At 48.1% G+C, this 27819-nt stretch overlaps 1 protein-coding gene across 1 annotated transcript in view; it reads left to right on the top strand.

Moving 5' to 3' along the window:
* The first annotated feature begins 18107 nt into the window (after positions 1–18107).
* The window catches only part of FSTL1 (follistatin like 1), a 57652-nt gene continuing 47940 nt past the window's right edge, over positions 18108–27819 (top strand). Inside the window, exon 1 of the mRNA XM_074149298.1 lies at positions 18108–18161. Coding sequence (XP_074005399.1) covers positions 18135–18161 — 27 coding nt within the window. The 5' untranslated portion in view covers positions 18108–18134. The remainder of the gene's footprint in view (positions 18162–27819) is intronic.

Consider the following 27819-nt stretch of genomic DNA (forward strand, 5'->3'; position numbering starts at 1 on the left):
CCATGGCTGAGTCCAGTTTGGGACTTCCCCAGTGCCTGCCAGTGACGTCATCCTGGGAGCTTAATATGGTTTTGTATATATTGTATCTATTTCATTATTTCCTTTTAATTTTATTATTAATATTTCATTAAAGTAGTTTAGTTCCTTCTAAACTCGTAAATCTCTTTATGTCTCCTCCTTTTCTCCTGGGAGTGAGAAGTGGGGGAGAGCATCTGTCGCTGACGTAGGCCAATTTGGCCTAAACCATGACAGCTCCATGTTTACTTTCTGCAAATCAAGGCTTTAATCAAGTACAAGCTGAATGCTGAGGACAGCAGGAGCTGAGTGAAGTTTTGTGGCTTTGAGTTATGGGTTACCTAACTGTACCCATGCGCCAGTCTCCCACCCTGGCCAAACCTCAGGTAAAAAACTCTGGCTGCTTAAGCAAATCTCAGTCCTGTTTTTTGTGAGGTCCTACAGTTGCCCGTATTCACAGAATCAGTCTCTAATCCAACCCCTACTCACAGCAGGGCTAATTCTAAAGTTAGAGAAGGTTGCTCAGGGCCAAATGAGTCCTAAAATCTCCAAGGGAGGAGATTCCCCAGTTTCTCTAGGCACCTGTATCAATGCTGAACCCCTGCACTCCGCCAAAAAAATCCATTGGCATTTTTTTGTTGTTAAATCTAGTTGGAATTTCCTTTTCTGCAACCTACATCCATTGCCTCTCTTCTTTCAACTTGGATCTCTGAAAAGTCTGACTGTCATAACTCTCCCTTGAGTCGAAGACAGCAAGCAGAGCCCACACAACCTTCTCTTCTCTGGTATGAACAAACCCAGGTCCCTCAACTTCTCCTTATGCATTAAGTGCGTGCTCCAGATCCCTGATCTTCTTGGTGGACCCCATTCACTATATCAATATCGGTCATGCTCTGGGAAGACCAAAACTGGAAACAGTGTTCCAGGTGCAGTCTCATGAGTGTTGAATAAAGGGAAATAATCCCTTCCCTTGGCTTGCTCTCTTGCTTCTGCAGTCCAGTATGTATTTGATCTACGTGGCTGCTCAGCTGCACTTCTGAGTCATGTTCAACTAGTAGTCTTCTGGGAGCCCAAGGCCTTTTTCTGCAAAGGTGTTATCTAGACAATCAGCACCCAGCCTGCACTCAGAATGGGGGTTTTGCAAGCAGTGCAAAACTTTGCATTTATCATTGTTGAACTTCATGAGGTTCCTGCCAGCCTACTTCTCCAGCTTATTCAGGTCCTTCTGGATGGCAGTGCCGCCCTCCAGCATACCAACCACCTCTTCAAGTTTGATATCATCTGTGTACTCTTTACAGTGTTCTCTGCCTCCTTTTCCTCCTGTTGATGGAGGATGTTAAATGGTATTGGTCCCAGTATTGACCCTCTGAGAAACGTTACTCATAACTGGCTTCCTACTGGACTTTGAAATGTTGACGTCTACACTTCAGGCTCACCTGTCCAGCCTGGTTTTCACTCACTTCATAGTCCAGTCATCCAGTCCATACCACCCCGTGTTGGCTACAAGGATACTATAGGCCAATGTTCTAGTAATCCAAGTCTTCGTTTTGGTGGGGGAGAAATACACATGCACCTAGACATCAGCCATCAAAAAGTTTCCCTCTGTCACATTTATCCACATCGCTGCTGGCAATAGATCAGCTGGACCGAAGCACTCTGGAAAGTGGTAGAGTGGGACACAGGGCCAGGACTTGCACATGGCAGTAAAGCTGTCAGGGAGTTATGGCAAGTGGCCAGAACTGCAAGCTGTGCTATGCCAGTCACAGATGGGAAATGGAAATTTGTGACATTTTGTACTTCAACCCAAAATCTGAACAGATTTTCATGAGACCACATTAAAAAAAAAAAAAAAAAAAAAAAAAAAAGTTGTCTTTCTCTCCCTGACTTATGTACCTGCCAAATATCATAGTCTTGCTGCAACACTGCAAGTATCGCAAGAAAAATGAAAGTCAGAAAAGGGTGGGGGACGAGCTTTTAAATTTTATCTTAAGGAATGTGTCAGACTGCCAAGATTCAGGAGTGTGAACTCCTCTGTAAAATCAAAGGAATCAAGATCCACAGTTTTCAGCCAGGTTCTACTGGTTATTTCCACCGGTTAGCCACAGCTGTAGCCCCAAAAGACTGGTATTTGTGTTGATAAATCCAAACACAGTTTCCTGAGGGGTCTGATGTGGTCAGTCGAGGATCTAAAAAAAAAAAAAAAAGGGCAAAGGCTCCTCTCTTGGAATGGTTGGAAAAACAAGTCTGCCCTGTTAAAACTATTCTTTTCCCAAGCCCCTTTTCAGAAAGCAAGGATGCTATTTCTGTAAGAACTTAAAAGGAAATACATGTCTGAGACAGAGAGCAAGAATGGAAAATTTCAGTACAAACAAACGGTGAATGTTTGGCAGCCAGGAGCTGACAGGGTTTTGTAATATGCTGTTAGAGAGGGGTTGTATTGTTGGATCTACCAATAGTCAGATTTTTAAGGAGGAAAAAAAATGTGCCTGTTGGAATGTATTTTCTTTTGTAGAAGATGCTTCAAAAGGCTGTTACGGTGAAGACGTAGCAGTTATTTTTTTCAGACAGAGTCCAGTATGTTCCCCAAAAATGTCTGTCCTCTCCTTCTCTTCCTTTCCCTTGTCCCAGCCTTGGCTGAACTCTTTAGCCACAAGTTTTTTTCTTCCTCCTGCTGTACTCAGCCTTCCCAGCTCCAGCCTACTTCCTTCTGCCTTTATTTTACTGAGATCAGCCTTGCCAGCAGTGTGGAAAGGGAAACAAATGGCTTTTGCTTGTGTTTTCTGCACTCTGAAGGGCTGTGAAATGATGGGAAGCTTTGATGCAACCTTACCTGTCCACCGGGAAGGTCAGTTGATGTTAAGTACTGTCATTAGGAACGCAAGACTGCAGCCATTAGGTTTCCCAGTCTTTCCCACCTCCCATCAGGAAATGACTGTACCACGTACATTTCTCCACAGATAATCTATTGCTTTTCCCAAGGATACAAAACCGGTTGTCTTCAGAGGGTTTTTCTTTATTATCTTTCCATACAAAAACACTAAAATGAGGCATTTCCGCTACAGAGCACTACTTTTGTTTGAAAGGTAATCAGCCATGAGAAGGTAAAATGGAGCTGTGTCTGAGGAACACCACAATGCCCATATTTCCATGTCATCACGTCAGCTTAAGGCCACTGAGATGGCCTGCACGCTTCTCGCACACTGGGTGGGTGCATGGGTACCAGCTCGGATCTTCATAGGTTTGGGTGAGGGCAGCAGCAGTTTCTTCACAGGGTGGAGAAGTTTGCCTGTTTGATCCCTAGCTGCAGGTAGGGAGCCTGTTATTTCTGTGCTCTTCTGATGCCTTTGCCAGTTGCCCAAGCAGCTTGGAGAAGGAAAGACATATATCTGCAATGCAGAACAGGGTGGTGAGGACCAGATGGGAAGAAAAGGGGTTGTACTGGGACAAGCCCTCTGGAGCTGAAACAGGGAAAAGACAGTGACTGTGGGTGGCAAAGGAGGACCAGGGTTATGCAGGAGAGGAACAGTAGGATCTGGACTACTGGGGGAGATCGGACTGGGAGTGTGAGGAGACACAGCCAGAAGCAGCTGATGTGGGGGGTCTGTGGAGGGCCTGAATAAGAGACTGGGAGATAGCTGACTGGACAAGGAGCTGGAGGAGGGAGACTGGGATGGGAGATCGATGTTGGGGGATTGCTGGGGAGAAGAGGAAGGAGACTGAGCCTCAAAGCTGGATGTAGGCAGGTGCTTTGGTGGCCGAATGGAGAAAGCAAGCAGGAAGCAATTGAGAGGAGTGGAGGCAGTGACTGGAAAGAAAAGGGGACTGGGATGAGAAACCAGCCCTGGGTACAGAAAGGACTGGGGCAGGGTAGGAATGAAGGAATCAGACTGCAAAGGTAGGGCTGGGTCACACTGTCACCAGGAGTGGCTGGGCTCTGTTCCCTGCAGCACCCACTCCTCCACAGGAGCAACATCCTCTCCTCCTGCTGGTCCATTTACAGAGGCTATCACTTACTCCCCTTCGGTAAAGACTCTGGCCTCACTGTTGTTCTTGTTGGGTGTCCATCTGATACCACAGCATGGGGTTTTGTTGTTGTTGCTGTGGGTTTAGGGTTTTTTTTTCTTTGTTGTTCTGGAAGATGGGACAGATGAAAGTCTTGCCAAGTTTAAATGCTTTGAACCATCAGGAGATGGAAGGATATTTCAGACTGGCCCTTGCATTGCAGTGAAACCCCAAGTGACCTCCTCACGTTCATTGCTCTTCAGGAGCTCCGTACATGGCCACTGACAGCCCTTGCACTATAACCTCAGCTAGGACATCCCTCTCCCCACTTCCCTTTCTCTTCCCTCCCCTTTTTTGTGGCCTGATGTCTGTCGCCTCTGGGTGACAGACTCGTCTTCTTCCCTGAACAGTAGGTGCCTCAGGAGACATCTGTCTGTGCTTACTGTGTGGTCTAACCACGGGCTGCTACCGAGCCAAACTGTACCTGCTGTGATTGCAGTGTGCCCTCTGCTGTCTTGCTATCTGGTACTCTGGCGTTTCTGAGATTTAGAGAAGCTGAACCTCTGCCCAGAAGCAAAAGCATCTGCGACCCACCCTGCCCTTGTAGCACCTCAGCAATTTGTTGTCAGAGGTGTCCTCCCGAAATGAGGGAGGCACTTCTTAGCCCGGAGCTGCTGTGGAAGGTGCTCTGCAAACAGCTTTGCAAGGGCTGTACCTCCAGACTACGCCTTAGGGAGCTCAGTGGAGATCAGCGTGGCTCTCCGGCACAGGCACTGTGCGACCTGAAAGGACAGCAAGACTCCAACCCTGAACTTTTGTACAGGGACCAGTGATTAAGACATCGAAACGTAAAGAAACACAATTTTTTTAAAAGAAAAAGATCCCATGCAGGTGGGATCTAGTTCTCTTAACTACCGTCTAACTTCACTGGTATCATCCTCCCACTGAAGGACAGATAAAACTTTTTTAAATTCTTTCCTTTCCATGGCTTATACCCCTGTCCTATCTTCACACTCTGATGCATCCCTCCAGATGTGAATTCTCCCAGTTTATCTGCCCCAGTTCTGTCGTGCTGGTCTTTCTTTTTTTCAAACATCAGTATTTCTTTTTGGTTTCCTCCTTTTTATCCTGTTCCCTGTTCTTGCTTCTTGGTTGCAATAGCTGATATCTCACCTTGCGTGTCCCATATCTCTCCTTAAACATGTGTGAACTGACAAATGATCTATCACCTCCTCACCAGAGCGTCTCCTCTGTTCAGAACAGATTTTACTCGGGCAGTATTTCTTGGCAGCCAAAGAAAAATCACCATTGCTTTGGGGAAAATGTCTGATCTTTGCTCTGAGCAAACAACGTAACTAAGTTGTTTTTAATTTTGTTTGCCATACCATTGCAGTATAAGGTTTGCAAGAAAGGAAAGAACAAGATATGACCCCCAAAGGGGAGAGAGAATCAGCTAGATGAGGCAGTACGCTATTAGTCTTAGCTAAATTTGCCAGGGTTTCCTACTGTTGCTGTATCTGTGCTCAAAAATAAACAAACAAACAAAGAAACAAAAAAAGGCCTTTAACCAACTTTATGCCTGATCAGAGTCAGAGAACAGGAGCAGAAGGTCACTCTGTGCAGTCAAATGCCTACTTACCCACTGAGTGGAGGAATTTATAGCAAGGAATCAATGTAGTTAGTTATGCATTTTCAGTCAGCATTTTAGGTTATTTTTACATCTGTAGCAAGTTTACACTATTAATGCCTGAATACAAAATTATATAATGACCATAACTCCTAATTTGGAGCCGTAACCTAAATTCAGGCGAATTCCTGATGTTGAATAGACTGTAGTTCCAGAGTCTTCGACACTGACTCAGGTCACCTATGGCCAAGATCTGTCCAGGTCCAGGAGTTTTCTCAGAGCAGTCGGCAGCTCCATTTTGGATCACTGATCCCCTACATATGGACACCCCCACAGATGTTGAGGACCCCCATGTCTGGGGACATAGGAAGGGGTGATGGTAAGTTTAGGGATGGCAGGTAAACACTAAAGACTTCACTGGGACAGCACTGTGGCCCTGCAACAGGTGCCCAGGGAGGTGGTGGCGTCCCCATCTGCAGAGATTTTCAAGACTTGGCTAGAGAGAGGTATGGTCAACCAAATGTGTATTGGTGATAGCCCTGCTTCAGGTAGGAGGCTGAACTACAAGGCCACCAGGATCATACAATCATAGAATCATAGAATCATTCAGGTTGGAAAAGACCCTTGGGATCATCGAGTCCAACCATCTACCCTACTCTACAAAGTTTTTCCCTACACCATATCCCCCAACACCACATCTAAACGACTCTTAAACTCATCCAAGGATGGTGACTCAACCACCTCCCCGGGCAGCCCATTCCAGTGTCTGATCACTCTTACTGTGAAGAACTTCTTCCTAATGTCTAGTCTAAACCTACCCTGTTGCAACTTGAAGCCATTCCCTCTTGTTTTATCACTATTTGTTTGTGAGAAGAGACCAGCACCAACCAAAGATCTCTTCCAAGCCAACATTTCTGTGATTCTGCAGGACTGCCCAAATCCCCATGGAGGCCCAGCCTGGCAGAGGTGTTCAGATCACATCCTCTTCACTTCGATAGTCAGTGCAGCTCTGCAAACAGATGCCAAGGAAGTAGTTGCTCTCCGTCTTTCACCATCTAACCAGGTGCTTGGAGCATTTGTCTGGACTTGGTGAGACATGCTGCTAGGCTTAAGGTGGGGGAAAGGGAGAGATGAGGAATTTTCCAACACTGCTGTTGAAATCACAGGGCTTGCAAGTGAGAATAAGCCAAACTCATCAATCCTGTTGAAATGAGGTCTGCTCCAGAAGGTAGGGGTCATGATCCTGGAAACCAGGCCTGCCTATGCCTCTTGCTTTACAGAATAGCCTGGTAAAATGCAAAATATAACATGGGGAATAGCATACCTCTGTCCAGACCTCCCTTGTCCTAGGGCAGCCCTTGGTCACGGAGCAATAGAACCCTACTCCTTCCCTGTTAGGGCGCTGACAGAGGAGTCCTGGCAAATCTTCCTGCAGCAATATAAGATGTGGTTGTGAGTATCTGTTTTACATTTCTGCTGTAGCTTTATTTCAGTTCCTAGAGCTGAGTTGGCTGGAAGGGGCCCTAAGTGTGTGCTGTAGGGAACCTAATTTCATTTCTGGATGGTTCTCATCTAGTGAGATCAGAACCTTGACTTTCTTGCAAACTTGAAACAAGACATTGCAGACTTTCCTTCTCAGGGCAGATGAGATCATGATGTTTGGAGAAACTTTAGCAGAAGACCAGAATGACAAAGTTATGCGAGGATGCGGAAATGGGCTTTGTGGGTTCTTCAGATGGGATCTCCTGGCCTGGTGACCTCCTCTGCAGCTGAGCTTGATGGGGTGGGGAGCCTACAGAGTGGACCCTGATGCCATTCCAGTAGCTGGTTTCTGTTTGCAGGAAAGGAGTTGCTTTGGTCTGTGCAGTAAGTAGGTGGCCCAGCTCCATACGTGTGATTCCCCCCAGCAGAAGATGATGCTTTGAGGGGGAGGAATAAGAATCCAAACAGAAAGCCTCACCTGAGTTTTCCTTCCCTTTCTCCAACCCCCTTTGGTAGTTTTCTACAGCAGAGGCAATTTGACCCCCCAGACAGAGGGGTCTCACAAAACATGAGTAGGTCTCAAGGGTGCAACACAAAGGCCCTTTGTGCTGTATACTGCGGAGTTAATCACCAGTCACAGTTGTCTACCACCAGTCTCTATAGCCAGTTCCACACAGTGCGATTATACCTCATCAAAGTTAATTTACCAAGCTGTTTAAATGGCTGTACAGTACAGCGACCCTCCTCCCACCACTAGCATCTTTTTCAGCTGCTCCCCTGCTGAGGATGCTTCAGGCTGGGTGGTCCAGCAACACCCTGCAGCATTTTTCAGTCTTGTCAGCAGCCTGGAATAGGGTCCTTTCTTCTGAGCTCTTGGCTTCATTTCCCAGCCTAAGTTACAGGAGTCCTGTGGAAAATGATGTGGAGGACAAGAAGCAGCTCTGATAATGGGAAACGTCTGTGAGGGATTGGAACATTGGCTTGTAATCCCCGGACAAAACTGCCTCACTCAGAAAAAGAGGGGGGGAGCATACAGAACAAAGATCTTATTTCACTTCATGAAATGAACACGTGATGTTTTCTCTGGAATGCCTCGCAGACAAATGGGCCCAAGTTTTCCAGGGACCATGGCTTTTATTTAGGCTCAGACAAGGCCATAAATGGCTGAAAAGTATGTAAATTCACAGCTTATGTTAATTTGTCATTTCCAGACTTGACACTAACTCAGAGCCAGGCCATTGCCAGGTTTGCATTTCCTGGGGATTGGGCTGGTGGAAGAGGCCTCTAACGCCCCCGCCCCAGAGCTTCTGGCCAGATCTTGTGTATATCATGTACAGCTTTGCAGGGGGACAGAGTTACAAAGCGTGGCTCCATCCAGACCTGCCTGCATCACCTGTCTGCCAAGCTTCTCCCCCCAAACTGGGGTAGGTACCCACAGGAGCCAAAACTGCCAAACTAGATGTTTTGTCTGGAGCAGATAACCTTATACCTTGCTAAATGGAGGTAGATGTGAGCTTGTGAAAGATACTGGAGGTCTGGGTTCAGTGGAGAGATTTTATTTAGCATTTTGGGCTCTAACAGAGCTGTTGCTAAACAGCTGCACCTCTTGCTGTGGGAACTCATGGACATAGACACTTAAATGGAGTGAAAGTTTCAGATCCAGTGAACTGACTCCATTTCTAAAGGTGGGGCTGCTCTAGTGTTAGTCAATGAACTTGTGAGTGTCAGTTGTCCAGCTGGGATTTGAGAAGGAGGTGACATACTTCCACAGTGAATTTGCCCCCTCCCTCAGCGTCCCAGTGCCAGGCAGGCCCCTCTGAATCTGTGCCATTCAGCTGGAACCTGGCTGTCCCCCTTTCCAAGCCCTCTGATGGTGCTTTCATCCTTTCCTTTTGCTCATGGCTTGCTTTGCTCATCTCTTCCAGTCTGTTGTTCTGCCAGAAAAGCGTCTCTCGCCTCCTTTGCCTTGCCACCTAACGTAGCTCAGTGGTCTCTGCAGCGCTGCGCTGGCCCAGAGTAGCAAGTGCGACACCCAAGCTTGCCCACCTCACTCCTCAGTTTCCATTCTCCTGGGAGAACTCATCCAGTTTGCAATCACAGCTTTTTACCCACTTTGCCTCCTGTCACTAATATTTTCAATCCAAAAGCTTTTTCTCACACAGGTTGAAAGCAGTGACCTTTTCCTTTGGATTGGTTTTGTTTACAGCTATTTATCCTCTTCTCACACGTAAAAGGTCTAGCATAAATCCTGACCCACTGGGGCAGCTTGGCTGCGGCAATTAAAGGCCAACATGTTCAAATATGGATGTCTAAGATCAGACACTTTCTCCATACTTATAACCTAACGCAACAGCCTGATTTGCAGGTGCTCACCAACTGCACTTGCCAGCCTCTGTGGTGGAGCTGAGGGTGCTTAGCATCTCCCAGGGAATGATAGCTCTGGTTGAAGACAGGCGTTGCACCTCTGTATGGAGGAAAACGAAAACCCCTTGGTTTCCACTGCCTAGCCCAGGGCTGGGAGGGGAATATATGATTTCATAGCATTGCTAAGCAATGACAAGAGCTAGTCTCTAGGGTGAGCTGTGTTTACTAACACGTTGCACATTTTCTTGCTTAACTGCGCGGTTTCTCATTTTATAAGAGTCCCTGAGCTAATGTTCGTGTCCTAGATCAGCTGTCCAAACTTATATTGCCAACTCCCAAGCTTTCTCATATAGACCACCAGAACAGCCATCCTGAATCCGTGTACTGAACATCGCAACAGTCTGTAGTTAAATAAGGCTGTGTGGACCTCTCCTCCTTGTCTCACAGACCCCTGGTGACTCACAGAGCTGCTGTTCCACACCCAGTCCTCACGGACCACAATGCACACAACTCAAATACATTTTGGGCATAAAAATTCTTGAAAGCCTTCTAACAAGCATCCCAAGCTCTGCCAAGGGCTGGGACAAATAGCTAAGTGTGTTTCAGAATGTTCTATGCTAGCAAGTTGCCCATCCTTAGAGGACGAGAAATAGCTATCAAAATTATTCAGTGTGGGTAGGAGGAACTTCTGTCCTCTGAACCATACGCCTGACCTGCGCAGTCAGGTTTTTGTATATGTATAATGTAAGCGTAAGGAGTAGATAGCTACAGGACATGACTTCGAGATGCACTCTGACAGTCCTGTAACAGCATTGAGAGCCAGGATCTGCTGTGGCAATTGTTTGAAAGGATCGGTGGCATCTTGAGGTGTACTCTGTTTCCATCATCGCACAGCTGTGGACACATTAAGCAGGTTAGGAGATCCCTAGACAGAGCTGCTCTGCAGAGGGTCACCTCAGAGGTCTCTGAGCCCTCATCTGTCACAAAAAGATCTGCACACAAAAGCCTCTACACGAAATGCCACCACACCTCACCAGGCTCATTAGCTCTGTGTCCATGCCCTCCCTTCCCAAAAAAGGGATGGCTCCACATACCCCAGCATCTCCTGTGATGCGCATATTAATCCAGGTGCAACCCAGCCTTGTTGCCACGGCTGTGGGAGATCTGCTAGACCTTTCTCACCAGCTTCCTTAGTTTAAAGAAGCTGATTTCCCCAGCCAATCTGGTCCCACCAGCAGACACTTTTTCAACATGCTCTGAAGCATCCTCCTCCAGGTGCCCTTCCACAGCACCTCCTCTGCCCAGCGCTGGAACAGCTTTTCAGCTTTAGCTGCAAGCAGTGCTTGAGGAGGGTTCAAATGCTGGAGGGAGGGGAGAAGGGCACAGCTGAGAGAGTGTGGGAAAGGGGCTGATGAACACATCCCCTCGAAACGCCCTCTGGCTCTTCTGGCACTTGGGTCTCTGACTTGGTAGTCAAGAGCTGTGGGTCTTACAGCCAGGCCACAAGTGATGACCTGTCGTTGGTGAAGAGAGAGCGCCTGCTTCTTTAGAGCAGGATGGCTGCTGTAGCAGGCGTTAGCACGCCTCCAGGAAATTTTGCTGGATATTTCATTCAAACGTTAAGCTTGCCCCTGCATGACAGCAGCGATTGAGAGGTGAGACAAGTGAGTGGCATGTGGAACACTTGTGTTTTGTTGCAATATAATTGATAGATTATAACGGCCTGTGCCTGAACTCAAGACATCCTGGGTTGATTTCCTGCTACATTCATGAGCACAAACCCCCTACTGTTTCAGCTAATGGAAAAAGTGCTCTTGATTGTGTGGATCGGGATTTGCCGGTGGCGGACAACCACTCGCTCCACAGCAGTAGTGTTTTGGGGATGGGGTGCTGGGGCTCATTGCATTGAACATGGCAGAGCCAAGTACATCTTCATAGCACAGTGATGCAGAAAGACAAAGTAGTTGAAATTTCATCCTGCCACAGAAGAGTCCTGGGTTTGACTCTATGCTCCACCAGAAGTGACCTTAGCAACTTCTCGATGAATGAGGGAGATAATGGGGAAGGAAGTGGAAAGCAGTCATGAGTGTTTCCTCACTTACAGAGAATAATGTCATATTTAACAGTATGTGCTGCGAAGTGCATGTGACGTTAACAGGTGTGGAGGCAGGTCAGGATTCTGCCTTGAAGCGTATCTCCATGGCAGTATGTACCTGCATGCTGGTTTGTGATATGGGGTTACACACCAGGAAATCCATCTTATGAATTGTACAGGCCCATTCAGCTGCCTGTACGATCGACAACTTACCTCACCTTCACGCTAGTCCCAAGGCTTATTTTGCCAGACTCCCGCAGTTGCCTGTTGCATTATCAGACCTCTCTCTGAGAGGCTTTCAGACTCAAATCCAACAAGTTGTGGCAGTAGCAAGTAGGCTAGGACCCCACAAAACAACTGTGGCTACAGATGTCTTGCTAGTGACAGCCTCATTGGGATGGAAAAAGGTTCTTGCTTGTCTAAGCAGATAAGCCACATTTCCTCTGCACCAGAGCAGATATGCCGGACAGTCTCTGTGAACCAACCTCTGTGACCAACCAGCATCTACACAACAGTGGAGGCACACATCTGGCAGCCGGGATAGCTCTTATTCCACATGATGGTGGAAGGCAGCCTTGTTGATGCCAGTAGGGGCCATGGGACAGCCTGGGAACCCTTTTTCCTTCATGCCAGCTATTGCTCCAGGTGTATGAGCTATGTTCATTGCACGTAAGAAGTCACAGTCATTCTGACAAACCATATCCCTAGAGCACAGCTAATGGGTTTGTCAGGTCTGAGCTGTTTGGCCATAGTAGCATCCCAGGGGGGTCTTTCAGGGGGTGGTACCAATCTGCTTCTGGCTGGGTAGGAATCGTCTTGTGGGAGAGCTTTTAATTTGAAGACTGTAGCAAACTTACAGGATTGAACAAGTTCATTGGATAATTCAAATTGGAAGGGACCTCAGGAAGTCTCTAGTCTATCCTCCTGCTCCAAACAGGGTGTATTCTCCAGGCTGAACAAGCCTTGTGCCCTCAGCTTCTTTACAAAGGGCACATGCAGAGTCAAAAGCAGGAGCATTTCATTTACCTGTGCTGCATCATGGCCTGGCAGCAGCTGGAGTGAAATGGCACAGGAAACATGCTGAGACAGAAGCATGTTATGCTATTCAGGATAGAAGGACTACTTCCACACTGAGGTTTTGAGACAGATTTTCCTTTCTTGCACCATGACTTGGATCTGAGTGCAGCTCAAGTCTACGAGGCACTGTAAACATCAAGTTACCCTTGGCCAGGACACAGGAAATGCAAAGTGGATGTGGTTACATGGGCTGGACACGGGCGCAGTTCTGTGCCCACTGCTGGTGGGCATGGCTTACCTGGGTTATCGCACATGGATTCTGGGGCTGGATGAAGTCTGCGAAGAAATGATGCCTTTGTAGCTTGTCTTAGGTTAGAAAACCTCACCTTGAACAAGGGATACCAAGGGTAAAGTTTAAGGACCAGGTTGTCAAAGGTATTTAGGCATTTTACTGCTCTAGCTAATGGAATATCCAAAAGCCCATCAAATGCATTAACCATCGGAGAATGCATTTTATACAAGACGCATAGGCTGCTACTGCCAGACTTGTATGCCCTTTGGTTAGCAATGTCCTTAGTAAAACCTACAAAATAAAGGCATCTGCTAAGGGGGAAAAGGGGAAAGGTACAGCACTTTACTACATCAGGTCTGAAATAGAGCTTTAAGCAATCATGATAGTACAAATGCTGCAGCTGGAGCAGGAGCAAGGGATGGGGAAACCACAGTGAGAAAGAAAATCACAAGAGCAAGGAAATGAAATAAAAAGCAAAGCTAGAAGAATAGGAAAAAATAGCTGTATTTAACAAAGTGCAGGCTGGAAGGTGACCAAACTATAGGACAGTGGTATCGACATCAGAAATAACAGTGCTGTAAAAAAAGATTTAACTTATCTGCATGTCACGTGCGTATTCTCACATCACGGTTAACCACACTTACCTCTTACCCGAGTTTGAATTTTGGTTAGAAAACTATCTCCCTGAGTTACTCTCCCTGAACCAGAGAAGCCCTAGACCTCAGTTAGTTCACTCGGCTGTGTACGTACACTAGAGGCTCATCCTATTTCAACTTCAGAGATTGGGTGGTGTGCTGCAGCTCGGAAGCTGGGATAATGAGAGTCATCCAGCATCTTCCCAAAATTCAGGTTAAGAAGCTGCCTCCTCACTTACTTACAGACCACTCACCTACCATTGCGCATCTGGGGCTTCTCTCCTACCAACCCACTACTCCCTGCTCACAGGCTGGGAGCAAGGTCCTGGTAAAGCTCCTCAGGGGAGTTGGGACACGGCGTGCCCTGGGGGTGGCATAAAGTCAGCACTGCCACATCAGGGGGACACCTGGAGAAGGTTGCTGTGGGCTTGAGTTCTCACCCAAGACGGTGAGATGTCTGTGTGATCCATGTGTGGGGACTCACACAAACCTCATGGTCATCCTGGTGCATTCAGGTCTGATGCCTACACCTTTGAACATGTAACCCCACTCCAGGCTTCCCCCTCACCTCTCGCAGTCCTGGCCTGTTTCTGCTGGGAAAGCCCAGGTGTCCCTTGGCCCCTCCTTAGGCTCCAGTGCAGAGCTGCAGTCTGGTCCATGAGGAGGCACTGCTCACGTAGCTCAAGACGACATGGATGCCTCCAGTCCCACATGAGCTGAGCCTTCTCAGCTACAGCCTTACACACCTGCTGTTCAGAAATACCACCCTGCTTTCTAATTCCACCAAATAATGCTGCTGGATAATGCAGCAGGATAGGTTACTGCTGCATCATGAAGGTCAGTTGCCAAACAACTTGGTTTCTTGAATTGCCACCTAAAATGCAGGGCAGGTGGGGCGGTCACTGACTTCAGCACAACGCTGCCAGTGCAACCCCATCCCTGAGGGCTGATGTTTCGTACGGCAGGGGGGAAAGGAGGAGACATGAAGGATGTGGGTGGTGGATGGGGATGAGGTAATGTGGAGAGGGTGATATCATGGTATAGCCACAAGGGCTGGGTGAGGGCTTAAGAAGTAATTTATTGGCACATGTTTAGCTTAGTTTTCCTGGGAAATGAGGCTTGTACAATCACTTTGGGTGTATAAGTGCGCACATGCTGTAATAAGGGAGAGGCTGCAGCATTAGAGTAACCCTCATGAGACACCAGAGAGTCCAGGGGAGTGATGTTGACAGTGCCCCAAGAACGGAGAAAGCTTCAGTTGGAGCCTGCACTTTATTAAACACAGGAGAACGTATCCACCCATGAGATGTACACTTGCATGAGTCTAGGCTTCGTTTGCTCTGCTTCTCAGGCAACAGCTTGTTACTGAATTTCAGTTGCGGGGCCACTTGGGCATATGTGTATGTGTATCTCAAAATTTGTGATCCTGCATGTATAACAAAATGTTTGTTTTAGAAGTAGCAGTGACTGGAAAGTGAGCATCAGCAGAAATGAAATATTGATGTACGTAATAGAATAACATCTTCCCTGTAGAGCAATGATTCCCAATTTCTTTGGCCCACCAGAGCATTGCAACCTTCAAAATTTCAGGCAAGCATCGTTCACCCTTATAATGAAGCTTTTAGCTGAAAGCATTTTTATAATACTACTTTGGTTGTGTAGCCGGCAATGATGTATTACCATATCCATTATGGGCACAGCTTGAAACCACAACTGTAAATGCATTTGCTTTCCTCTTATTGTAGTGCTTCTGATTCAAGCTCCTTGTTATGAGTCCATCGTGAAAGAGCGAAGATTCCTGGCAGATTTATTTCTTATGCACTCAGGTGGTACACACCACTCCTCCGCATTTTACAGTTTTAAATCCTGAAAGTTTGGACTAAAAGTGAACAGTTTCTCAGATACCATGTATTTGGTTATAAAATGTGTACACAGCATGAAGGCTCTGGTGTCTGTGCTGAGATTGTTTTGTGCTGCAAGTGACGGAAGAGATAACACACCTTTTCCCTGCCTCGGTAAGTTTCCTGACATGACAAACCTCCACGTTCCCACAGACACCTTTGGCTGTATCCCTGTCATCATCTTTCCAGCAAAGGGCTAAAGACTGTTCCCCCCCAGTCTATCAGAGATACTCAGGCCTTGTCTGCACACAAGCGTTTTATCTGATTTAAGGGGGTAGCTGTACAAACGCCTGTCTCCCCCCATAGGCACCTGTTTTCCTGTGGTAACACTCTGATGCTAGCATTAGAGATGCTTTTTGGTTTTCACTGTTACTCATTTCCACATGATAAAACTAACTTGGAGAAATGTGCTTTTGTGTACCTGAATGCCAATGCAGGATGGATGATGAATCCTTTTCCCTGTGTTTCACATTCAGTCCTTTGATTACACAGAAAAAAAAAAAAAAACACCTGCTCATGGTGTCCTATATAATCCAGCACACTTACATGAGGTGACAGCCCATGGTATTAGGGAGAGAGTGCAGGAGCTGGGAGATCCCTCATAGTGCTCTTTTCCCAAGAATGGTACCAGTCACTGTTACCCTCAAAATACAAATAGAGAGCCTCCTCATGTAGCACCACTTGTGCAGAGCCAGGTGTCAAGAGGCCAGAAATCGATGAATCTTTTAAAACATATTTATCATTTGCTGCTTGTTTTTTTTCTTAGCATGGCATTCCCATCGGGGTGACTCAGGGTGAGCCTGATCCTATGATGCTTCTGCAAACTAGAGGCCAGCTGAGTTCAGCCATAACTCTGCCTGCGCTGTGTCATGAGGTAAGGCAATCAATGACTACAAAACAAAGAGGAACATTGTGAAAGGTGAGTTTAAAACAAAAAAAAGACAATGAAAACCACATTGCTCAGCATCAGAGCGAAATAATTAGATATCTCTTCAGGACAGATTTATAGGCTAGTACCACTCACAGAAAGAAGCAGAACTTGCTGGGGAGGATGCTTTAAAAATGCAAAATTAGTAACAGTAGTCCTAAAAACAAAACAGAGTGACGGAGCAGAGCCTGAAGAAGGGCAGCTAAAAGGGCACAGTTGCCATGATCAGTCCAGATGTGGGGTGATCCGGGAGAACTCTTTTCCAGAGTTTACTCCTTCTGGCACAATGCTAGAATAATCTTTGGTCTTTGTGAAGATGAGGGGAAACATGCCAGCATCTCCTCTGGCACTCACTTGCGTTGAGGGCACAGAGGAAAGCAGAGCAAGAAGAGAGATGGCTTATGGGAAGGCTTGGTTACAGAGCAAGGTGGGATTTCAAAGCCAGCGGTGTCATTTTTGATTACAACCAGCCTCAAAACTCGAGAAGAAGCCCTTGACAACTGGTATCATGGCACTGCTTGCTGTAACAGCAGAAATTTCTGTATGTGTCCAGGACAGTCGGTCTCTCCGCAGTGTCAAATCCAGCTTTCTCAAATTCAAAGCTTCTAAAACTCAGAGATTGAGATTAAACAAGAGGATCACTGCTATTTACATGCAAATGAGCACCACCGGGCATTTCAGGTGGGATTTCAGCCCCCAGTGCCTTGCACAACACCCCAGATGCCTGTTCCGCTCAGCCAATGCCACTTTTATCCTAACACACACAGGCTTAAACCCTTAGTTTTAAATCTCGCTGCATCCCGACAGGAATGGCAGCTGTAGCTAGGGCCGGGATTCCAGTGTGGCCTCGGGGCTGGAGCATGGGGGGGGCAGGGGGGGAGGGCGTGGGTTTCTATAGCACCAGAGAATTATGGAATCATAGAACGGTTTGGGTTGGAAGGGACCTTTAAAGGCCACCTAGTCCCACCTCTCCTGCAATGAGCAGGGCCATCTTCAAGCAGATCAGGTTGCTCAGAGCCCTGTCCTCAAGCTGGTATGTCCAGGGATGGGGCATCTACCACCTCCCTGGGCAACCTGTTCCAGTGTCTCACCACCCTCACGGTAAAAAAACGTCTTATATCTAGTCTAAATCTACTCTCTTCTAGTTTAAACCCCACCTTGTGCCTCAGTTTCCCCTTTCTGCCCGCCGCCTTCCCTGCCCACTCACCCCAAAACGCAGGGCTCGGGGGGTCCCCCCGCACCCCACCCACCTTCTGCCCCGGCCGAGGTTGTGAGGGCCGGGGGGCCGGGGCGGCAGCAGCCCCTCCCCGGGCATTCGCTGGGCCTGGGGGGGGGGGGTGGGGGTCCCAACCTTCAGCAGCCGAGGGGCCCGTCTGCGGGAGGGCCGGGGGCACCGCCGAGGGGCCAGCGGGAGGAGAGGAGGGGGCCGCCCCCTCACGGCGGGCCGGGGAGGAGCCGGCCCCCGGGCCGGGGCGGGGGGGGGGGTAAGGCGGCGGCGGCCGCGGCGGGGGTCGGGCCGGGGGTGGAGCCGGGGGCTGGCGGGTCGGGGTGAGGGGGAGCCCTCCCCTTCCCTTCCACGAACGAGCCGGAGCCGGGAAAGGCGCCTCCGCAACTCCTCCTTGCCCCGCCGCCGCTAGCAGCATGGTGAGCGGGGGCTGCCCGGCGGGAAGTTTGGTGGCCCCGGCCACCTCTCGCCCCGGCCCGGGCTGCTTTTACCGACCCCCCCCCCTCTTTCTCTTGCAGATCTGGAAAACTCTCCCGCTGCTCTGCGCCCTGATGGCCGTCGCCCGCCTGCGAGCCGAGGTAGGCGGGGAGCGAGGGCTGGGGGGGGGGGGGTCCCTTTCTGGTGTTTTCCAGCGCGTCCCCCGCCCCGGTCCGGGGTGTCGACCGCGGCCAGAGGCCGCGGTCGGCACCCCGGACCGGGGCGAGGGAGCTGCCGCGACACGGGGAAAAGTAGTCGCCGGGGCGGGAGGGAAGTTTCGGGGCCGCCGGTGCCCTCCGTGAGGGAGAAGGGGGCCGCGTCCCCGCCCGGGCCGGGCCTCCCCCTTCCCCCTCAGCCCTCCCCTGGGCAGCCCCCTTCCCTCCCTCCCGCTCTTTCTTCTTTTCTTTCTCTCTTTTTTTTTTTTTTAAATTTTTATTCATTCCCTTCTTTTACTGCGATGACATTGAAAACCACGGAAAGCCCCTCCAGCTCGTACCCCCCCTCCCTCCCTCCCTCAAGCTCTGTTGACAGAAAATAAACGGTGCCTGGATTCCCGGTTGCGGCGGCCTCCGTTAAAAAAAAAAAAAAAAAAAAAGTGAGGTCAGGAACAAAATATTTGATAATTACGGCAAGGGAAATGTGGAAGTGATTTGAGGAAAATAAATGAACTCAAGCTGGGCTGGGGAGGGAGGCCGAGCCGGCTTTCGGAGGGAAGCGGGTCCCGCTCGGGGAGGGGGGGTTGGGGGGGGAAAGGAGGGGGGCGGCTCGTTCCTCCCCGCCTGCATTTTTTCTCCCGACATATTTCTCCCAGATGGCGAGCCCCACCCTAGAGCATCGCAGTTTGGCTCTGCACACACACACCAAAAAAAAAAAAAAAAAAAAAAAAAATAAAAAAAAATGCATAACCACATCAGATTTCCCATCAGATTTCCTACAAAGGGTTCCCTCTCTCTTTCTGCCTCTCACCCGTGGACCACGCTGCAGGAGTGATGGCAAAGAAAGGGGGGGTTGGGGGGGTTAGGGTGAAGCCCATCGCTGTGGCTCTGTCCCCTTGTAAGCAAAGCTCTTCGGTGAACTCCCCGCAACTGCCGGCCGCTGGCTTGGAGGGACGAATAATGCGAACGCTGGGGCAGGTGAGGAGCGGAGGTGAGGCAGGGCGGCCGTGAGCCGACACTGCCAAGCGATAGCTCTAGTCACAGTAGTGGCTATCGTGAAAACCGAGGGGAGCGGGACTGAGCTGTAGTGTGAGGCAGCGCTTCTCATCTGCCTGTACATGATAATATTGCAATACGCTTTCTTCCCCAGGCGTGACATAGCTATGTAGTCAGCGTTTCCACGCATCCTCTCCAGCACTGTCCTGAAAAAGCCAGAATGGTTTTATTCATTTTCTTAGGGACCCTAAATAAACCTGAACCAGTTCTGGTCAATGTAGAGCGAAACCTCTGTAGGAAGGAAGTGCACAGCAGTATGTCCATAAGATGAATGATAATAACAGCTAAATAGTGATGGCAGTGGGGTGAGTGAAGCCTCTTGGAGTCAGTAACCAGGAGAAACATAGCCAAGATGTGTTTGGTCCTTGATTTCTGATTTCACTGGTGGTGCTAACATTATGTTGATGCGGTCTAAGTGCTAAATCCTGTTTTTTGCCTAATGCACTCTAATTTGGAGTACCTGGATGACTTCCCAGGTGTAAGTACTGTCATGTCTCCATGCCTCAGTGTCCCCATCTGCAAACTGAAAGAAAAATGTACAGCCGTTGTGTTCAAAACTTGGTTTTAAAGGCCAGTTCATGCTTGAGTGGATAAATGAATTCTTTGTTTTCAGGGGTAGTGGTCTAGGCGTCAAACCAGTGAACACTTTGGTTCAATTCCAGTCTAAGTTCAGCAGAACTCGAGAGTGATGACTGAGGTTTGGGTCTGGTTTCAGGGAAAATTGACACTTCAGACAACTTTTGTTTTGGGGTTCAGTTTGATTCCTTTGTTGCTGGTAGCTGCCGAGTGGTGAACATCAGTTCGCTCACAGCTAGTACCCCACCCTCTAGGGTATCTAGACCTTCATGGTTTCGAGGGAGTGGGCTGTGCTTGAAGGTGAGCTGCTTGCAATTCAGAGACAGCTTTGATGGTTACCCTCTTCTAAATGTTTCTTATTACCTCTCTCCTGCTTCACTGGCATTTAGTAAGATTAGTATGGCATTTTCCTGTGTGGTTTTCCCTCTTCCAGATTTTGGAAGTGATAACCTTTCTTATTTCTCTTGTTTCTGCTGCAGTTTGCACTTTGTGCCTTTCAGTATGTTCGGAATATTAACACCGATCCTTAAGCTTCTAATCCTTTTGTCGGCAAAACTATATCTGAAATGTAGTGGGGGTTTTGTACAACACTAATTTCTACAATATTGTTAGGTGCATAATTAGAGTCTTTAAAGAAAGAAAGAAAGAAATTGCTTCAGTAAATGTTCCTGGCATGACTTTGTGCAGACTGGAAAATCTGAGACGTGCCAAAACTTGGGAGCTTTTTTTGGCCAGGTTCAGCAATAGTCACAAGAGCAATAGACGGTGAACTGTACTCCTCGGATGGAAGCCAGCCACCAGTTTCACACAGCCCTTTTTATCTCTTTCTTCCTGGGTCAGAGCCTCAATGAGGCGACCGTTCTCTAGTACTAACAGGGATGCTACAGAGGTAAAGTTGCTTGTGTTCTCAGCTGGGGCTTTCCGAAGCAGATGGAGTGATTTTTGGGAAGCATCCATTGTGATAGAGGAAAAGAGAGAGGCTGGAAAAGTCTGATGAATGTATTAAAAGTTAATGAGTTGTTCATATCCTGCTGGAGTAAGTTGCGTAGTTAACACTGGAGAGGAGTCCATTGCTGTTTGTCTGAAGGCTGATGTGCAGGAGCATTTCCACTGGTGGTACCACTGTAATTACACCAGCATTGTTCTGTGTCCCACGGAGATACTTATTTCAAAATAAGAGTGAGGGGTTTTATCTTCTCATTTTGGATTAAACCTGATTCAAAATAATCAAGAAAGTTATTTTCACCATGGATTTTGGATGTTAGCAAAGAGGCTTATGCCAGCATGAGTATATTGTGGACAGAAGTCCTTTCCTGAATCCAGTCTTGCCAAGAGGAGAGTTCTCTGCCCTGACCTGCTCTCTGCTTCTTGCCAGTTTGCTGGCCATTCAGATTAATCCCTGGGACTTGTAGCTGTTCTCTTGAACTATCCTTAACCCATTTCTAGCCAGATGAGCCAGCCTTTGGAAAGAGTTATGTGAACAGTTTAGTCTGACTTGTCTCATTTTGGCTAAAAAAGGTAGAGGAGGAGAGCTAGAGGCTCTTGCCTTGCAAGGACATCTACTGACAGATCTGAGGGGGCTATAACCCCCAAGCAGCACAGTGATGACAAGTATCTAGAGGCAGATTTATAACCTTTTTTAATAGCACAGTATTTGCAGTGTCTACATTTGTTGTTACCCTGGGATTAATTTTTTCTCACCCTGCTTCCTTTTCCCCGAACATAATTTTTCCATGTGAAAATCTGAAAAGGGATGGGGGTATAGGGGGCGGGGATGGGACAGGGGGAGAGAAAAAACAAAGGTTTTAGCTAAGTTCTGTTTGCTGAACTCACCTGAGCACTTCCTCTCAATCCGACTTGACTGCTTTTGCACTAAGGGAGGGCAACACTCAACCCCTTCCAAGTCCTCTGCCCCTTTTGCCGGCAGAGTGCTCGTGTGCCCCGGGGCAGATGGATCTGGGAGTTCAGCTGGTCTTCATAAAGCCTGGTGTACTTCCTCCCATTGGGCTGTTCACACAGGCTGGCCAGCATCGTCAGCTTGCTTTGGTTAAGCTTTTCCCACGTTTTTGCAGTGGTGAAGACTAAAAACTGCTGTCTTAATAAATTGAACTGAATAAATGGAAGTTGAGATCCTGATGTAATTGCATAGCTGTATTTGGCCCTGAAGCCATCATTTTAAGAAGGGTCCCTTTGCCTTTGAAATTTTTAGTGATAAGAGACTTTGTAGATAGTTCAGTTCTCCTCTCACTGTTATTTTCTCCGTGGCAGTGGAAAAAAAAGACACTGTGATACCTATCATGTGGGTAACTCAGGTGGTTTTTAATATGCACTGACTTTCTGCAGTAAACCCAGCAGTCACATGTAATCCACTAATGTACTAATAACTAGCTTTCCAGGTCTAGTCTAGCAGACACATCTTCAGTCTTCAGTGGAAGGAAAAATTGCATCCATTTTTCTCCTTGAGCTGGTTCTGGAGCGATAGGCATCTTCCTGCTTGAAATCCTGCCCTTGAGTGCCAGACCAGGCGTTGCCAGAGTTGCACCTCAAGGCAATAAATGCATTTTAAATGGGGAGGCAGGGAAAAAGTGATTTCTACCCTGAGCATGCAGCAAAGGCTTATCTGTGGAAAACCTGGTTTTTAAGACGTGTGCTGCCCTGTTGGGGAGCTGCGGTGCTGTAGATGGTCCCAGGGATCAGAGTCTGGGTGACAAACCAAGCGGTTCTGTCTGAGGCACCTCGTGTTGTGCTGAAGTCGCCGGCCAAATGCCCCATCTACCAGTGTTTAAACAACCTCCTCGGCTGTTTTGAAGGGGCTGTAACCTTGCGTGGCACGAGCTCTGAAGGAGAAGCGATGTCGCATAGCACATAGGTGTGTTGTGTGGCACCCTGGTGCTGCTTCTCAGATGGAGCTGCTCTCACGTCCAAGCTGCTTTGTGCAAATTCGCCATAGCTGAGTGAATGACTTTATCTGCCAGAGTGCAAATTCCTTGCCGGTAATTAACAGGGGGCTGCTGCTGGGGGCTGCCTGGGAGGGAACTCTGCTCCCAGCACAGGAGGAAGGGACTGGCTGAGAGTCTCCCGTTGCATTTTTCAGCTGCTGTTATTGGTACAGCTGCTTACCCATCAGGAGGCACCAGGGGCACCTTTGATCTTTCTTGTGTGGCGTTACGCGAGATGGGGAATGTTTCTCTTTGTGCAGAAGAGAGTTTTGTCACAGATCTCAGCCAGATGTGTCTTTCCAGGCTCATGAGACTCCAGGCTGTGTTTTTTGCCACATATCCTGTGAGCTAGATGAGACTGGTTCCCAGAAATGCCTTATTTTGCTAGGTTGCGTCTGTCTTCGCGGGGGTTCGGCTTCTGCTGTACTACGATACCTAAGCTAATATGTGAATAACCAGCATTTCTTCTGAGAGATTTATCCCTCACAGCATTGTCTCCGAGTTTAGCGAAAGAAAAGAGCAGACTGCTGTTACACTGTGAAGCATACTTCCTTCCAGACGTGTGTCTGGGCGGCAGACATGGGAATATATACCTCTCGACTTTCCCAGAGGTTGTAGATTTTGCCCACAGCTGGTGTACTAAGTTAGATGTGAGCTGGTTAGAGCAGGGGCTTATTTCTTCTTGCGCTATGGGGCTCTGATTGCAATTCCTGGGCATGGCAGCTGTAAATAAACAAATGCCAGATAAGCAGGCTTGGAGACTTCAGTGCCATATTGAAGCACAGATAACTGCAGCATGAGCAACGACTGCATGGCATTTTCACGCTATTTCCTCTCAAGTGTGCCACACTTCTGATCTGGGCTGAAAACACCAGCCAGCAGTAATGAGTGACTATGTCCCTTCTCTGCCGTGCAAACCAGCTACCCAGAAGTAAAGTTCATGTAAGTTTCTATGCAATCTTACTGCCTGTTCGATGCCTTAGCTCTCTCGCTTATTACACTGTACCTCTTGGTTTTGAGGTTGGGCCTGTGGTTGCTTGGGGCAGTGGGTTAGAGGTAGGCTGCTTCTGAGAGATGATGAAGAGAAGAAGTGTTCAAGGCCAGTTTGGATGGGACTTTGAGCAACCTGGTCTTGTGGAAGGTGTCCCTGCCCGTGGCAGGGGGCTTGGAACAAGATCATCTTTAAGGTCCCTTCCAATCCAAACCATTCTATGTTTCTATGAAAAGCAAGCTTATGCTCCAGTCTGCATATGTGGGATTTCTTGAGACATCTGAACCTTGTTTGGAGCTTGTCAAGGGGTCTGTAACCTGGAAACAATTTGGAGGCTCCTCTTGGACCAGTGCGTTGGAAAAGAACAAGGGGCTTAGGGTGGACAATCAGGGAGGGATTTTGTATCTCATTAGCTCAGCTGTAGGTGGATCCCACGTTTTCACTGTTTGACAGCTAAGCAGATATTTTGGCTGAAGAAACAGCTTGAAGACTGGAATCTGGTTTTTGTCTCACTGGGGAGAGGTTTCCTGGGCTTCTGAGGAAAATACCCAATGCATCAGGAAAATGAGGAATGTTGAGAGGAAAGACTTGTTAGAACCCATCTCATTCATCTCTGTACGGGCATTGCAGGATAGCTGGCTGTACAGTGTTTCCCTTGACTGTCCTGTCAACTGCTGTCCCAGAGATGGACCTCTAACGACTTTCTTTAAATACTGTAACGCTATGTCATGGACCTCATAGTAACCAGCTTTTCTTGTTCCTTCTCCTTTATCCTTCCCTCCTTTCATTCTGCAGCTTTGTTACATAGCACTAGAGCTGTAAGCATACGAATTTCTCTTTCCTCTTTATCATATCTCTGTAGAGGGCCTTGCAGTGCTAAAGCAACAAACCAGCTTGAGGGAACAATAGAGAGAAACAGATAAAAACACCAAGTCAGAGCAGCTGCGTTTCAGTAGTAGGAGGAAAGGATTTGCACACCTTAGTGCTCCAAACCAGGATAGCACTTCCCTTGGAAGAGCAGAAGGACTGTTTGGACAGCTACGTGTCACCCACTGCTGGTTGTCCCTAGCCAGTACATGTTCCTCCTGATTCCGAAACTGCTACTAGCTTGATCCTGATTCAGGGTCAAGAGGCTTTGGGAATATGGATGCTGGTGGAGCTTTCCATGCTCAGTCAGCTTTTCCCCACAACAGAAGTTTTCAAGAAATAGTGATAGCTTCAAAGATTACCTATAGCCAGAAGAAACTTCTTTGTTTCTTTATCTGTGAGGAGACCTAGGGAGGTAGTGGACAGACTTGCTGCAGAGGTAGCTGTGGCAGGACAAAGACTCAACCCTGAAAGAAGACTTCTCCCCTCCCCTGAAAGTCTTCTTAAGCCTTCCAAGTCAGGGGAGGGGAGAAGAGGGCATTAAAATCTTAGATAAGAGGGAAGCAAGACTGGGGTGACAGGGGTGGGCTGGCAAAGATACCTACCTCTGATGGGGAGAAGTACTGGTGAACTTTATCCTAACACAGGAGCCTGTGGGCTGGCTGTGCCTCCTGGCCATCAAAAACGCTCCCTTGGCCGCTCTTTCCTTGTCACCCCGCTGCCAGGGTGAAGCATTTTGGGGCTTGAGCGTTAGAGGGGTAGAACAGGGAGTTTCCGTCCATCATCTGGGACGGGCAGAGGAGGGAGCATTCAGCAGGTGCTGGCAAGGTGCCAGGTTGGCTTCCAGCGCCACACTGTCCAGGGATGGTTTTGATGGTGGAGCCTGTTACCGTTAGCCTGACAATGAATCGATCAGGAGGATGGTTCGGGGGGGGGGGGGGGGGGGGGGGAGAGGGGGCTCCCCCCGCTCTGTGCTAGAGTGGCCCCTGCCATTTAAGTGCTGGTAATTGTAGCCTGAAGCCAAGAGCTTTCCTTCTGCATGACGTAACTCTTTGCATATGTACTCCTTGCTGCTCTGGGACTTTCTTTCCCTCCTGCGTTTTGGCCACTTTTTCATGTTTATGTTTGAGGAAGGTTAAGTATGAGGGATTGGAATTGTTGTCTCGTTTCCTATATGTAGGAGGAAGCGATTTCCTCGGGGAATTTTTGCTATGTCTGGATCGTTTCATTGTCTGGGTGAGTAAAATTCCTCAGGGATAACCAAAAAGGTTGTGACCCAGCTCTGGTCTGGAGTTCATGCATTCAGACCCAGGGCTCTGGAAGATTAAGGTGGCAGGGGACCAAGCATTCACGTCGAACGCATCGCCTTCAACTTGGCAGAAAAGCTGCAGTATTCCTGTCTGAGGACAGCCTGTTTGTTCCGCGTGATGCAAGCTCTGGGATATTCCTGCCTCAAGACGATGAATGCCACATAAGTAGTATCACTCTAATCTTCTTCAGGCGGCCCTCCCCTTCTCCAGTTGCCCTGTGGATGGACAATGAAGAAGTTCAGTTGCAACAGAGGCTCTGTTTCTCATGGAGCAACATTTCTCATGTCCCCAGGACTGGACCCATTGGTAGAGGATGATGTGTAAGGGTAAGAAGGAGTAGGGTAAAGAGGGAGTTTTTGTTTTTTTATTTTTTATTTTAACTGCCTGATTTATGCCCAGTCTACAGTTAAAGAGCAAGCCTCGGTGCCTGGGCTTGCTTATGTGCTGAGCTTTGCTCAGCAAGTGGCACATTGCCCTTCCCAGTTTGGCCCGTGCTCTCCCTGGCAAGGAGCTTTCCCATGTTTGACCTGCTGCAGGGCTGGCACCGCGGAGTGGCCGGTGGCACACATCGGTGGCTACTTGCAGTGCCTTCTTGGTCACATTGTCTGCCAAGCTGCAGATGGGGCAGTGTGACCAGCCCTGCCTGGCTGAAAGGAGCACTTCCAGGAGGGTGAGAGGCATATCCTCAGGCCTTTGCTCACCTGAGAGGTGTATGCAGGGAGACTTGCACACGCTTGCAGGGTGATTCCCATATGTTTTGTCAAGCTTTTCAGAGGGGCTAGTGACAAATGTGGTAATACTTTTCTAGATCATTCAAAGCATCCTTCTTTAGAAAAATAGGCTGTTTCTTCTACAAGGTATCTCCTGTGTGCCCTGGGATTAGTAGCTGCTTGTTCAAACTGTAGCCATTAGTGTCTTGTCAAATTCAGTTTTACACATCCCTGATAAGCGATGCCCCTTTCCTGTTCTGTGAAAAATGATACTGTGCTCTGGAGTATCTCAAAGTCAGGAAGTTTATCTTCATGGACCTCTTCTATGAGCAAGTAGACCATTAATCTTTTTATTCTGTCCCAACGGTCCTAATTACGCCCCTGTGTTCAATGATAATCAGTGCCTCCCCCATGCAGTTATCTCCACCTTGTACACGTAGCTGGTCTATGGGGCCCCTCAGCTCTGTGCTTAGCCCACCTCTTTTGATCTCCTTGTAGCTCCCTTCCTCCTGTCAAAGCAGGACATTTTTCCTTGGCTGCCTAAAGAAACAGAGCTTTATGTGATCTTAGCCTCTGTTGGTACCTTTGAACCTTGTCAAGTAACTTTTAAACCCAACATCCAGTTTCAGCCATGTTTAGCAAAACATATTCATTTCCTACAAAATACTGTGTTCCTCTTAAGTTTTGTTAAAATAGGGACTGTGGTACAGTAGTTACTGTCCTACCTGAGGGAAAAGCTGCCGCATAAGATCAGCTCTTACTACAGATCAGAGAAGCATTTTTTGAGTATTCCCCTTTGATTGTAGTTCATACCTTCATAGATTCATAGCCACCAAATGCGATCAGCCTCGAGACGAGTCTGTGGGAAGCAGCTTGTAGAACAGCTTGCTGTTGCTCAGCTTTGCGCTTTATGGTTTGTCCACCCCTCTTTGGCACTCAGAGCTGTGTGCAGTCCCCCAGGAGGGTGACGTGGAGGAAACTGAGCCAAACATGGTTTGTTACACCTTGTGTGCATGTACACATGCACACACAGAGCCAGCTTTCTCAATTTACGGAGTAATTTGCTGGTAGCTCCTGCAACCCAGACCTGGGACGGGGGAGTGAAGGAGAATGCAGGAAAACTTGTAATCAATGTGGTTTATTTGGGGATTTTGG

This window comes from Numenius arquata, chromosome 1 (genome assembly GCF_964106895.1).
Source record: "Numenius arquata chromosome 1, bNumArq3.hap1.1, whole genome shotgun sequence".
In the NCBI taxonomy this organism is placed as follows: Eukaryota; Metazoa; Chordata; class Aves; order Charadriiformes; family Scolopacidae; genus Numenius; species Numenius arquata.